General features: G+C 39.2%; 1 protein-coding gene across 1 annotated transcript in view; it reads right to left on the minus strand.

The window, feature by feature from the left end:
- LOC147616378 (MADS-box transcription factor 23-like) overlaps positions 1-11,163 on the minus strand; it is a 35,952-nt gene extending 24,789 nt beyond the window's left edge. Inside the window, exons 1-4 of the mRNA XM_086777444.1 lie at positions 10,308-11,163; positions 5,065-5,143; positions 4,753-4,814; positions 4,557-4,656 (exon numbers count right to left, since the gene is read on the minus strand). Coding sequence (XP_086633570.1) covers positions 4,557-4,656; positions 4,753-4,814; positions 5,065-5,143; positions 10,308-10,489 — 423 coding nt within the window. The 5' untranslated portion in view covers positions 10,490-11,163. The remainder of the gene's footprint in view (positions 1-4,556; positions 4,657-4,752; positions 4,815-5,064; positions 5,144-10,307) is intronic.
- Positions 11,164-14,698: the final 3,535 nt, after the last annotated feature.

A 14,698-nucleotide genomic window follows, 5' to 3' on the forward strand; every position in this document is an offset into this window, starting at 1 on the left:
AACATTGTTCTTTTGGATGTTGCGCTCAAAGGAGGAGGCTAAGAAAAAGATATGTCTTATTCTCTCTTCTTCTTCTTCTCTTCACATGCACATTGAGTGGAAGAAGAACAAGGAGGTGAAGGCTTATCTTTTCCCTTTACTTCTTCGTCTTCTTAATTTTGTTTTTTGTCTATTATTCCTCTTTGTTTTCGTTACTTTGACGGCCTAGACACTTCAAGATCCACCTCACAATCCACACATCACTTTTCTGCAATGACCCACTCACTGCTCCTACACCTGCTCTCGCATGTGACTTTGAAGCAGTAAAGGAAGGTGTGCCAAGAGAAGCCATTTGTAAAAACCAACTATGGCGATGGCATGGACCTTTCATCCTCATCCACACCCCCCTTCATGCGCAATGAAGCTTGTGCACGGAAGCATGAGGCTAGCCTCTCAAGAGCCTCATTGTTTGCCTCCCACTCCGTCCTCCCTTGTCCTTGTAAAAATATTATAGACGTGCTTCAAAACATGCACAGAGAATTGGAGATTACACGAGAATATGAATATATTATTGATTGTGTTATTGATCGTTACATAGAAGCCTACAGGCACTCGGAGGGTTGAATCTCTTGTAAAAGAAAGGGATATTACATTTTTGATGTTGTTCATTAATAGTTTAGTTTTTTTTTTAATTCAAAATTTTATGTGAGTTTTGTATTTCATTTATTTATTGAGATCTTCATGCTTGGATCCTTCCTCTTGTGTGTCTTTCCTTGATCCTTTGTGTGAACACCACCTTTTATCAAGATTTCACACACCTCTCGAGGTTCAAAGTTCCATGATTCACTGTTGCTTTTCGTCATGAAGCTTTTTTCTAGCACTCAAAAGCATTATGATCCATCTTTTCATAATAGGAGCATTGGATGTCTCTCCACCACTGTAGTGGTGTTGTCAACATTGTGAGGAAACACTTCTAAACCGAGGTTCTCACTTTACTTCTTTCTTCAAATTTTGAGGTGATATTCTTGGTGATCTTGAAAATCCACCATACATAGCCATTGGATTAACTGCAACCTCCTAGGTTGCATTATTAGAACAATGCAAAACCCGAGAACCAAAACCTTTAGGTGAGTATAATCGGGTTGTCTCTGAAACCAGAGATGATATGGTGTTGTTTTTATATGGATATTAAAAGTGCGGTTCTGGAGGTAGCAAGCACAGTAGAGGCCGCTTCTTCCCAAAATTGTGGAGTTAGTCCCCAACAACAATTAACATTGCACGAGCACAATTCATGAGTGTCCTGTTTTTACGTTCGGCGACACCGTTTTGTTGTGGTGTATGTGCTACTGTTAAACGATGTCAAATCCCATGCGCTATGTAGTAATCTTTGAAGGCTCCCGAAATGTATTCACCACCATTATCTATTGGTATGGATTTAAGTTTGATGGTGAGTTGGTTTTCTATCAAGGAATGATAGGCTTTGAAATGCGATAATACCTGATCTTTGGTTTTAAGGAAGGATACTACTGTGAATCTAGTGTAATCATCTATAAATGTGAGAAAGTATTTGTTGCCTATGAGGGATGGTTTTGGAAAAGGTCTGGAGAGATCGGAGTGAACCAGTTCAAGAGGGGCCTTGGTTTGGGTTGTACTATGAGGGAACTTTTGTTGAGGCATTTTTCCAAACACACACCCTTCACACAGAGATATATGGCCTACCGTTTTAAGATTAAATCCATGGGAGAGATGATGTGTTTGAATTTGTTTGATGGCCTATCAGTTTATGTGACCAAGTCGATAATGTCATAATAGTGTTTCTTGATTATCTCTATCAGAGATAGTCGTGGAATATGCATGAGCATCATGGACTATTGTATCTAAGATGTACAATCTACCTTGTTTAGGACATTTAAATTCTAGAATCTGTCCAGTTTGTCTGTGTTTTATTATGCAGTGTGAGTGATGGAATTCAATGATGGTACCATTTGAAGTAGCCACACTAACGGATATGAGGCTTTTAGTTAAGGCTGGAACATAATAGACAGTCTATTGTGAGTGTAGAACTATTAGGAAGCGTGATGTGTATTTGGCCATGTCCTACTGCACGGCAAACCCCATTGTCACCCACGTGGACTCATAGAGGCCTCTCTAGATCTACATAATTCAACCAAGGTTTGTGGCATGTCAAGTGATGTGTTTCCCCTATGTCAATTATCCAAGTGCGGTCAGGTGGGGCTACCGATTGCATGGATAATGCATACACTAGAACGGGTGGGTCATCCTCTTCATCTTGTGTAGTTGCATAAGGAGAGGCCTCAGACTCGTTTGATTCTTCTGAGCCTGATGCATAATTAGCATAGGCTTTATTTGTAGGTTTATATAGGCCTCTTGATTTATTCCGATGCCAACAATCATTGCTAGTGTGGCCAGGTTTGTGACATATATTGCAGAAAGGTTTTGTAAGTTGGAGAGAGCCCCCCAGTTTTGAGCTGTGATGTCGACTATGACGGTCTTCATATACGACCTTTGTCCCCCCTGTCTAAAATTATTACTATATTTGGGTCTAAAGGGAGCTTTGCCTTTCCTATGATAATAGGCTGTCATAGCCATAGATGAGGATGAGTCTGATTTTCCACTAAAACACCATATTAGTGAATTTGGGAATTTCTCAATTCCCATTTTTGATTACTTAAAAAAGGGGACATGGATAACATGTTTGTAAGTTTCTCAAAACCCTATCATATGACCTATCGTTGGAAAGCACTTGAAAAATGGAATCTAAAGAGCTATAAAGCGCTCATTTTGGATTAGTGGTGTTCAAGTTATGGTTAATCTAAACTTTTAACCACGTGTCCCAAACTTGTGGGAAATTCCCATATTCCCTAATATGGTGTTCTAAGCGTTGTGCGCAAGACATGCTCTTGAGAAATGCTGGCTACTAAGGTTGCAACCGTTAGGGCTTGTCCAAATGTTTTGGTTGTAATAAATGGCCGCCATGACCCATGTAGTGCTGCTAACAATAGCATAGCCTGTACATTGTCAAGGCCTCAGATGACAGTCTCATCTAGAGTTAACTGCCAATCGTCCAGAAATTTCGGGACTTCTTGGTCCTCAGTCATATGCTTATTGATAAGTTGCTTTCGATTTGCAACCTGTGTTGCCAAATCACTATGCTCATACAGGGATTTCATGTGATCCCAGATGGCATTGGCTTTGGTCTCTATCCTGATCGGCTAGACTTGTTTGTCGCCAAAGTGGAGTAAAATTTCCAACTTGGCGGCTAGATTCTTTTTGGCCCATGCTAGGTGATCTGCGTGATTTTGGATGGGCTCTACTTCAGTGCCAAAAACCACGCCCCATAACTCTGCATGTTCAAGTAGAACTTGCATTTTCAATTTCCAAACTTGGTAGTTTTTACCATTTAGTTTGTCCATGGAGAATGCTCTAGAGGTGAGTAAATTGTATTGTTGATTGTTTTGAGCCATGATCAGACACCAACGCTATCAGGCTCTCAATCGATTGGGTTATTTATAGAGAAAGCAAGAAACTGTGAGTTAATTAAGTTTCAATTCCTTGAACAAATTGTTCGTCACCCGAAAAAGGTGTGTGTCGAGCAGTTGTGCTCGTTCATAATAATATACATTTAAACAAAGATAGTAATTGTCCTAATGTTTTAATAAAGGGTTTGTGCGTATTATAATTTCACATGTTCTCTGTCACTCCCTCTCCACCCCCACATATAATGGAAAGTGGGACTGCAGCTAAGTGGAGCATACTCTACAGGACTAGACGGTCAGCTTCTTGCATCTTCTTCGCAACCTCACCATCACGGATCCATTACCAACTCTGATCTATGGCATAATTGGAATTGGTAATGCTCGTGAAAGCACAAGGTCCCCACCTTTCTTTTCTTCCATAGAGGATTTTCACGTACCTTCATATGGATGACCTCCACCTTGGTGAGGCTATGGTTTTCTCAACCCTGATCTACAAGATCCTTGCTCACAAGGACCAGTGCCCCTTGGTTAGAAAGGGACCAATGCCCCTTGGTTATAAAGGAAAACAAGAGTTAGCTTGGTTACACAAGAAAATAGAGTTGGTAGAATGTTTGAGTTAATGTAACTACTGCCTAATTTCTCGGGATTCATATTGTAAATTCTCTATTATACATGAACATGGGTGTTGGACACTACATATAGCCATGGAATGTTTTATGGTTATGTTTCCCATGTATGTGTATGCTAACTGTATCTACAAGATCTTGGCTACATAAAAGCATGTTAAGCATTTGATGGATCTTGGAGAACCAAATACAATACATAATGCCATGGATATTTGATGAATCTTGGATTGGTTACAAAGAGAAATAGAATTGGTAGAATGTTTACATTGGATATACAATGGTAGAATGTTTACATTGGATATAAAGCAGGTATTTGTTTATATTGAATAGTATTTTTAAATACCTATCCTTGCAAAAATGCATTGAAAATCAACCTCTACAAACTATGATTTTCTAGCTGTATGACTTTTAAGCAGCTAAACACTAAGTGTTGATCATACTCAAGAAGGCTTACCTTTCGACCTCTCACACTGCCGAGGCCCATTTCCAACTGCTGTTCAAGCTGGTGGAGCTCCTTCAAGCTTAGCGTTCCAAGTTCTTCTCCTGATGCGCGTCTGTGTTAAGAAAATAATTGTTGAAAATGGTTGATGACAGAATTCAAGCCTGTGGTGGCTCGTTCGTACATATCTTAAGGCAGACAAGGCACTCACTTGTTTTTGGTTTTTAGATGATCCAACTGCTCTTTAAGTCGTTCAACTTCGCCGTGCCAATACTGCATAAGTTAATCTAAGATGCTTTTCAATACCAGCTTAGTGAGCTATAAATTAATCAATGTTTACCTCAGAGGAGTTGATAAGTAGAGACATACAATATAGGGGGTGTATTAAAAAAAACATGCATCGATCTGCATGCATACTATAATAACAGTTGCTTAGAGGAAAGAAGACACCATTACGCTATGTTTAATCCAACGTAAATTCAGCAAGTATATTGATTATATGCAGCTGTGCAAGTGATCTTACATTAGTGGTGTCGACAAGCTGATCCTCATTTTGTCTTTCGTCGCTGCTCTTTGCATATCGTTCAAGAATCCTCTTCATACTTTTAACATACAAAAAACCCTGGATTATGTCAGAGCATAAACTTTGACGTGGAATACGACACAAACTACTAATCAAAGTAGCTATTAAAAAAAAAAGACTTGCAGCATAAACTTTGAAATAAAATCAAATCCACCTTCCACGAGGGTTTTTTTTCTTCTTCTTCTTTTTTTCTTTTTTGGAAAGAAGATCCTTCTATTAGTTAACAAAGTACAAACTGCCCCCTCATAAGGCTAATTTTATGCAATAAAACAAACGATTAGACCAAAGAACACATACGATTTGAGACCATAAGATTATTGTCTATCCTACTTTCATCACGACAAAGATAGATCCCAAGCCCCTCTCTTTGTCTTCATCGACCAAGAGAAGATTTCAAATGATAAGATTATTGTTTATCCTAAGCCCCTCCCTTTGTCTTCCTCTATCAAGGTAGTGAAGAGAGAAGATTTGAAACGATAAGATTATTGTTTATCCTACTTTCATCAAGACAAGGATAGACCCCAAGCACATCTTTGTGTTCATCTATCAACGTGCAAGCCACCACTGGTAGAGTTGCTTTATGAAAGTGAAAGAGAGAAGATTTTTCTTTATCCTACTTTCATCGAGACAAGGACAAATCCCACGCCCCTGGCCTCTTTCTATTAATCTATCGAGGTGGGAGCCACCACTAGCAGAGTTGCTTTACAAAAGTGAGAAAGATCATAAGATTATTGTATATCCTACTTTCTTCAAGACAATGATAGATCCCAAGCCCCTCTCTCTTTGTGTTGATCTAGGGATTGGATTATGGATATCTAGGAGGAGTATTTTCTTGTTGAGCCTCGAGGGGGCAGCCCATGTGGCTAAGAAATTATAGCAAGTTCAAGGTGGGAGCCACCACTAGCGGAGTTCCTTTACGAAAGTGAGACAGAATTTCGACACACTCTCTTATGAGTACTTTGCACCATCACACTTCATGTTGCACCCTCACACTCTAAATTTCTACTAAAAGCTCTCTTTGGAAGGATGTGTTGAAAAAGTTTATTGTTTATCCTACTTTCATCAAGACAAGGATAGATCCCAAGCACGGATTTCACTGACGTAAACGAGAACATGTCAACATGTTAATAACACAAAAAATCTTGTGATCACATGTTATATTCACAAAGCTTTCACAAGGGCCCAAAAAAAATATCTTTGTCGGGCTTAAAAAATCTTCTTAGGTGGCCACTGACCTGCTATTATGTGAAGATGGTAACATGAGAAAATGTGAATAGCTTATTCCCATGTGTAGCCAAGCTTTTAAGGGGTTCCCAAATGGAAAGTGACCTATTATTTTGTGAACGGTAACATGAGAACATGTGAATAACTTGTTCACATGTGTTATTATCACCAAAAATCTTATGATCACGTGAATATTAAATCCCTAATCCCAAGCCTCTCTCTTTGTGTTGATCTATTGATGTGGGAGCCACCACTAGCGAAGTTGCTTTATAAAAGTGAGACATAATTCTGATACACGCTCTTATGAGTACGTTGCACCATCACACTTCATGTGTTGCACCCTCACACTCTAAATTTCTTCTAAGCTCTGTTTTGAAAGGTTATGTTGAACGAAAGTGAAAGAGAGATAAGATTATTGTTGAATTCCATAGTTAAATTTGTTTTGTCTGCTAGAGTCACTTTTTCGTAGCACAAATCTTGTGATTTAGCCCTAAAGTAGCATTAGCCAAAAAAAAAAGATAGGCTTATTTATAAATTCTGAAGAAATGGAAAGACAAATATACTCAAAGTTCCATGATTCTACTTGAGTAAACTACATATGTAAATAGGATATAAGTTATGAAAAAGAAAATCCATGTATCTGAAAAATTACATGTATTAAAAAATACTAAAAAAAGTAATAAAATTGTTATAGCAACCTTGCCTTTAAGGAGAAGTATGTTTTAAAATATTTCTTTAATCAATGTAAGGTACAAACAAATATTTAAAAAGTGTTGTATTTGTAGCATGCTTAAAAATTTATCTAAGCTATTTTTAAACCATGATTCAAAAATTAGAGCTTTATACAAAAAGTATCTAAATGATGACCATGAAAAAATATGTTTTGTAAATCTTATTGATGGGTGATATTTTTTCCATCTAATCTTTTGAGTAGTGAGTATTTCAACCCTACATGGAATTTCTTTAAGACGTTGAAGCTGTATAGATTTTTTCCCCCAAAATTCTTGCTGGAGATTAATGCTCCACCCTTGTCATTGCGTGTGCAGACGTAACGAGGTGCTCTATTTTGTAAGGCCCTCTTTATGAGAAGTAGACAATGTGTGCTACACATGCTCAAGCACATGATACTACCCAATTCAAACATTTGATGTTGGCCATAGGTGGTTGAATGGAAATCGACTTATGTATACTTAGCATCATGCCAAGTAGGATGCATGTAAATGCGAGTCAATTAAATTACACTCATGGTAGAAAGAGATCTTTTTGGGACACCTTGTCCTCGGGTTGCAGAATCAAAGGAATGTCGCCCAGCCAACCACGGATGGGTTAAGAAGATGCACAAAGATCTACGATTTCTCGTTTAGTCTAATATGATCCCAATAGAGTAATGTGGTTGCTTTAGTCCATCTAGACCAACTGTAGAATGGCTTACATGGACCAACGTATAATACAAATTACAATCAACCCTTAAGTACTATATATAGATGTGTGGTAGCCTTTGTCACATTGAGATCACCGAGCATAGATCTTTATTCACTACTTTGTGCACCTTTACAAGTGCATAACATTCTCCATCCAAAGTCTACCTAGACCGCCATTAAAATCCTTGCCGGATCACATGAGTGTGCAAATACCATCAATTTGTAATCGGGTTTGCAAACACGAAATTCATTATTGTTCTCCATCTCTCTTACATTTAGTTCTTTGTCTTGTGGAAGATTTTGTTCTTTATTTGAATGTGTAAGACCTAATTTCTTACAAGTCTCTACAAGACTAGTGTTAACTATGTAGTCCTAGGTAGAATAGATACATTGTGTCCTATTAAAAACATAAAATTGTACTTTTTTTTCTAAGATTATAATAGTTGACACTCCTTCACGCAAAGTAAGAAAGCCACATCACATAGATGTGTCCTTCACTTGTGGTCATATCATGAATCATACAATCTAAGTTTGTGTACATACATAGAATCATCCCATGCTAATTTCAAGGAAAGAGATTGGCATACTACATGAATCTATTGAAGTTCTTATCACTCTCTAAATTTAGAAGTTTGATATCATCAATGTTGAGACTCAAATCGATACTCAAAAGGCATAAGCGCGTGATAGACCGTCACACATAAAACAAGGATGTGTGGAAAGTGAAGGCCCAAAGCATATTTATGGATAAAGCCGCAAAAAGCAAGGGACAAAGGAGCAATGGGACCAATTCCAAAGGTTGGAGGTAATCTCAAAAGGAATATATGCGCGTGATAGATCGTCGCGCGTTATAAACAAGGATGTACAGTAAAAGTGAAGGCAGAAAGAATATTTATGAACAAAGCCATGACAAGTAAGAGACAAACGAGCAATGGGGCCAATTTTTAAGAGTGAAGGAAAGTTCTTTTGAAAGTGTGATAGCTTGGATTTGGTCTATTTTAATTCATTTGGTAGTCATAATTTTGTGCTTTTGTTGGATTGGTTTTAATTTTGTTGGATTGCTATCCGATCTCGGTCATTGGGCATTTACGTTAGTTACAAGGGCAACTTTAAAAAACATTCATGAGCTTGTTCTACGTGTGAACTTCGTTGGTAACCCAAAGACCAAAAGGTCTCACAAAGGTCATGTAGAGAGATATCTTCATGTGTAAGCACTTCAAGATGAATCATGAGTCAATTGGATGACCTAGATTCACGTTAAGTTCTAAACGTCACACTAGAAAGTAAGAAGTCCTTGTTTTTGGTGGGGGATGATATTCTTATATGATTCACTAAAACAATTGGTTATTAATTTTGTTTGTTTCTTAAGCTTCTTCAATGAATCAAAAAGGTTTGGGAATGGGAAAATAACCATGTAGAGAATATTTCTCATACATGGTTACATGGTACAGGCATGTGCCATGAAGCCGCATGATCCAAAGCATTGAACAACAACAATCCTTCACTCCACACGGTCCTCGATCAAGACTTAATTAGAAACTTCATCATGGTTGGGTTTCTATCTTTCTGGTACCCACCATATATATAAAAATATCCCTCGCAATACCCACCCCAAAAAAAAAAAAAAAACTCGTGGAGCAGGGAAAACTGAAATGTGATGAAATTTGGTAATATAGAAATAGCAACTTAATGTGAGCTAATCCGCTTGAAAGACGACGTGAGAAATGCAGTGCGACGCACTAACTCGCACGGGCCTGCACGTAGAGCTATTTAGGGATGTCTTTATTCCATGCAGCTAGGGTCAAGCTCGGCATTCTGGGAAATAGCAGTTAATTAATGCCAACCAGATACGGCAACAGGCGATGCCATGGCTAAAACCTTAGTTTAAACAATTATTATTTCGCATCTGAGATCTCGACATTACGGGCTTCAGAAGGCGTAGCTGATGATATCAAGGACGTCTGAGTAATTGTAGTTATGTCAAGATGTGTGAGGTCGTATTCGTAACTAACCCTGATGCCTATTGTCACGTACAATCACACCAAGTCTAATACTTGCCGTCCAATAGAACGAAAACAAGAGCAAGGGGCAAGCTGCTACAGGAAGCCGCAGTCTGGAACTACAATGTGCAGAACTAGGTTGTGATAAGCAATCGAATAGAGTACAGAGATGAAGGATAGGTGTTGATAGAAAAAAGAGGATAATAGGGTTTAATGGAAATTAGACGAGAAAAACAGAATTGAGAGAGTCGCAGAGAGAGAGAGAGAGAGAGAGAGAGAGCCGCTTTCCTTTGCACTTGTACGGTGTGAGAGCGATGAATTTTAGAAAGAGAATAACGAATCTAGAGAGAGAGGAGCTGCAATGCTTATCAACATAATCGGGGTGTGTGTGTGTGTGTGTGTGTGAGAGAGAGGAGAGAGAATACCGAACCTAGAGAGAAAGAGGAGCTGCAACGCTTATCAACAGAATCGGGGTGTGTGTGTGTGTGTGTGTGAGAGAGAGAGAGAGAGAGAGAGAGGGGAAGGGAGGACGGCTTACTTGGAGCTAGCAAACTCGAACAGTTTGCCGGTGCTGGAGAAAATGATAAGGCCAACCTCGGCATCACACAGAACAGAGAGCTCATAAGCTTTCTTCAAAAGCCCACCACGTCGCTTGGAGAAAGTCACCTGCCTGCTCGTGGAATTCTCGATCCTCTTGATGTGAATCTTTCCCCTCCCCATGATCCCTTCTTCTCAGCCTGTATATCTACAGTCTAATCTATCAACTGCACTGAACGGTAATTACAAGGCCTTGCTCTCCGCCAGAGCTCTGAGAGAGAGTGCCTTGCACCTTGATATGTGGGATTTAAGCCAGGGTTAGGGTAGCAATCATATCTTTGATTCTACTAGGTCGACACGCGAGGGGAAATGCTCATTTTCTTGTAGTTTACTACAATTCAGGTGAATGCTTACAGGAGCGTAGAAGGGCGGGGGTGAGAGAAAATATAGGTGCAATGCAAGAAGGCCAACATTTTAGTGGTAGGAACTTCCAAGTTGGGAGACTGGAGGGCCAGTGAAGGCAGTGAAGCGGACATAAATCTACAAATGGAGTAGTGTCTGAACGAAAAGAAGAAAGATACTATAAAAGGGAGGGGTAAATATATGGTATTGGTAGACTTTGAAGAGAGGAGAGCTAGGTGCAGGTGGGTGCTAAGGGGAGAGAGGGGGGCGAGAAAAGCTCAAAGGGTCTGCACTCTGCAAGTTTTTGATAGGGATTGGATTTGAATGCCAGCGCTCTCTCTCTCTTTCTATAATAATATATATCTACTGTATCTATCTCTATACACAAGTGGTCAAGTTAGAGAGAGAGAGGGGAGCAGCAGGCAGCAGCTAAAATGGTGGCTACGTGCTTGTGCGGAAAGAGAGAGGGGGAGGGGCGACATATAAGGGCGGTGCTGGGCTCGCGCTCGTGTCAGCCAGTCATTATGGCTTTTATCACATGTGTGGAAATGCTTCAAGACTATTTACACCCAGAACTTGAAGAACGTCACCTTCTGCCTCCCCTCGCCCATTCTCCCAAAATCTAGATTCCCAATGAACAGCCTCCTAGATCCGCCCTTTCCTCTTTCCCATCCCATCCTCCTCCGTCCTGCCGCAGAGCCCCTCTCTCCCTTCACTTCTTTCTAGTGGTTCCTATCCGGGGCCACGGGCCGGAACCCCATCTCCATCCACGGTCACTTGGTTACTACTGCTTCGGTTCATTTTAGCCCTCTCTTTCCTCTTCAGTCGTAGTGGTCCTCAGCCCCGTACCCACCCTCCCTGCCGTACACGCGTTTAAAGCTTTAACCCATAGTGCTTTACATCCAGCTCAAAATTACTTTCTCACTCCTTTTGCAATGTGGTGTCTGTCTATCATCATCATTTTCCCTTTGGTGGCTCTCGTTTTGCAAACAACTCCACCAAGAAGGTAGTGAGCTTCTCTATTGGACGTCCCTATATGATACTTTGAGCCAGCCCTAGGCCAATGGGGAATCATGAAACAAGTTCAATTTATTTTTGGCCCAAATAAGAGGCTCAATGAGTATCCACAACATCTTTAATCACTAAATAGGGAAACTAAACTGAATGCCCAAACAAAATGAGCTATGGCATAGTCAATGCCCTTAATTGGGTAACAATCAAGAGGAAGTTTTTCCAACAAAGTCTCTCTCTCTCTCTCTCTCTCTCTCTCTCTCTCTCTCTCTCTCTCTCTCTCAATGTTTACTAATTGTTTACATACACATCACACTCCTAATAAGGAGACCTTGTGCTCATTTTCCTGTATTACATTTCAATATGGACCATATGTACTTTGGCTTGATTATGTTGTTCAAAGAACTTTTGTCCATTTTCTTGTATTACATTTCAATATGGACCATCGTACTTTGGGTTGATTATGTTGGGCAAAGAGTCATCTTATCATCATCATTATTATCTCTCTCTCTCTCTCTCTCTCTCTCTCTCTCTCTCTCCCTCTCCATCATGATGCCCACAAGAATGGTGATCTGTTGTAGAGGTTCCTCCATGCAAAGCATGAGCACACCTCATCAGTTGTTGGTGACACTATCTTAAATGATGTTATTACTTTTTCCACACTATGAAGTTGAAGGGATGTTAATTGTTTTATGTAAACATGTAGCCACTAGCTTAAAGATGGCATCAATAGCACATAAACAAGCACTTTACTTCATCTAGTGATATGAAAATTAAACATTATAGCCACCCTTAGTGGAGTTCTAATTTTAGTAATGAAACTTTGAAGGAACATGGATAAATTAGACATGTTTCGATTATGCCATTACATAAATAATGTAATATCTTAAATGTATGTATGTCCTAATAGGAGATTATATATATAACGAAAAAAAGTATGTATGTGTCACCTTATTAAATACTCTATGCAAGTAATATCACAATTTATCTGAAATGTGGCCCCAAGGCTCAACATTGCACATTTGGTGTTTGCAAAGAATAAATCATCACTTGCCATGTTAAGTTTGTAGACAAGTTCTCTAAACATGATGTTGTCCTATAAATAGACTAGTCATGGCCTGTGCTCTAGACATGATAGAGCACCAATGAACCTTGATCAATGTGCCCACCTACCTTTGCCACTAGACTCTATGAATGGTCTACCTGGTGAGCATGCATGTCCTCTCGATCCTCTTCTCCCACCTAATTCACTATGATTTACCCTCTTCGAGTCTTATGCTCATTTTCTTATACTCGTCTATTTCCACTTCCACCTAATTCACTATGATTTGTCATGTTCGAGTATTATGTTCCTATTCTTTTACTTGTATGTAACCTCTACTTTTGCTTAATCCTCCCCTACTCCAACGTTTGCTCCTCCATTGTTTCACTCTATGAGAAGGCCAAGTTTTGTCCTTCAAAGGGATAGAGGAAGACTAAAACATAAAACAATTAACCTTTGCATGGTTTTGGAATTATAAAAATTAATGATGTGTTCTATGGATGGAAAATAAAATATTGGATCATCCACACCCCTCCACAAAAGGACGTATGTGCTGAGCTGTGTAGATGTCCATCCGCTCAAAGATGGGCCTTCAATTTCTTGATACCTTGCAAGTGCCTACACAAGAAAATACACACGCAGACATAAGAAAGAGATTATATTATCATTGCACAAGGCCTTAAAAAGGAGAAAGAGATAGGGATGTGGGAAGTGTAAATTAAATGGTGGGGAGACTCTAAATAGTGGTGTAAGTCAAAGATGAGACTTGATTTTTTTGATACCTTGCAAATGCCTACACACACATAAGAAAGAGATTATATTATCATTGCAAATGCCTACCTTGCAAATGCCTACACAAGATAATACACACACACACAAGAAAGAGATTATATTATCATTGCACAAGGACTTAAAAAGGAGAAAGAGATAGGACTGTGGGAGGTGTAAATTAAGTTGTGGGGAGACTCTAAATAGCAGTGTAAGATAGATAAAGAGGAGGTGGGGTAGCGATAGCGGGGGGGTCAATTGTGAAGAGGAAGGGGGGGAGTTTTAAGCGCAAGGACCTACGATGGGGGGAGGCTAGAACATAAAATTAAGACACCCATTTAAACTCATTCTGATGGCTTTGTGGAAATGGCAACATAAGGGCCACCCATGGGGGGTGAAAGGAGGATATGCCATAGGCGTCGTGTAAAAGAATAAGATAATATAAGTTACATTATAATCTAAGTCTTATTTAGTGAAGTATTAGTTGTATGATTTAAATGTCATTGTCAAGTCTTCTATAATGAGCGTTTGCATGCTAAGAGGTCTACCATGTGTATATTTTTATAAGTTGATTTTCTGACTCTTAATCACATGTTCTTACTACAACCAAGGTTTTATGACAAAACCTTGGTCATATTTTAGGTCTAATCATGACATGACATGTTGTATGCTTTTAGACTCATTCCATAGAGAATGGAAATGTTTGTAATTTTTGATAGGTGATCCCATCCATATGCTTGATTTCATTTGAAGCTTATGATTTGGTAGATAGAATTAAGGATATAGCCCTTGTAATGTCCACAAGGGGAGACCTTAACAAATTTTCAACAAACGTCACACTCAGTCACCAATCATGCATTCACTCATGCCTTATAGCTTACTTCCCTTTAGAGAAAACTTTATTTTGAAAGTAAAGTGCAACATGAATTGATAGGTAGTTTCAACCACCACTTGTTTGTAAATTACAGTAGCAACAGAGGAAAGCAACCAAAGTTGAGTCTTCACCTTCCATTTGTCAATTTGTATCTTGATCGGGTTACCTTTACACACATGTAGATGCCCCTCATGTAAAGTGGGAAATCAAGTCCCTCTTGTCAGAATTGGAGCTTTGTGTTGAATAATTTTATCTTGAAGGCATACCCATCCTATGTTTAACACACACACACACA

This window comes from Cibotium barometz, chromosome 38 (assembly GCF_041138505.1).
Source record: "Cibotium barometz isolate CiBa-2024 chromosome 38, ASM4113850v1, whole genome shotgun sequence".
NCBI classification, from domain to species: Eukaryota; Viridiplantae; Streptophyta; class Polypodiopsida; order Cyatheales; family Cibotiaceae; genus Cibotium; species Cibotium barometz.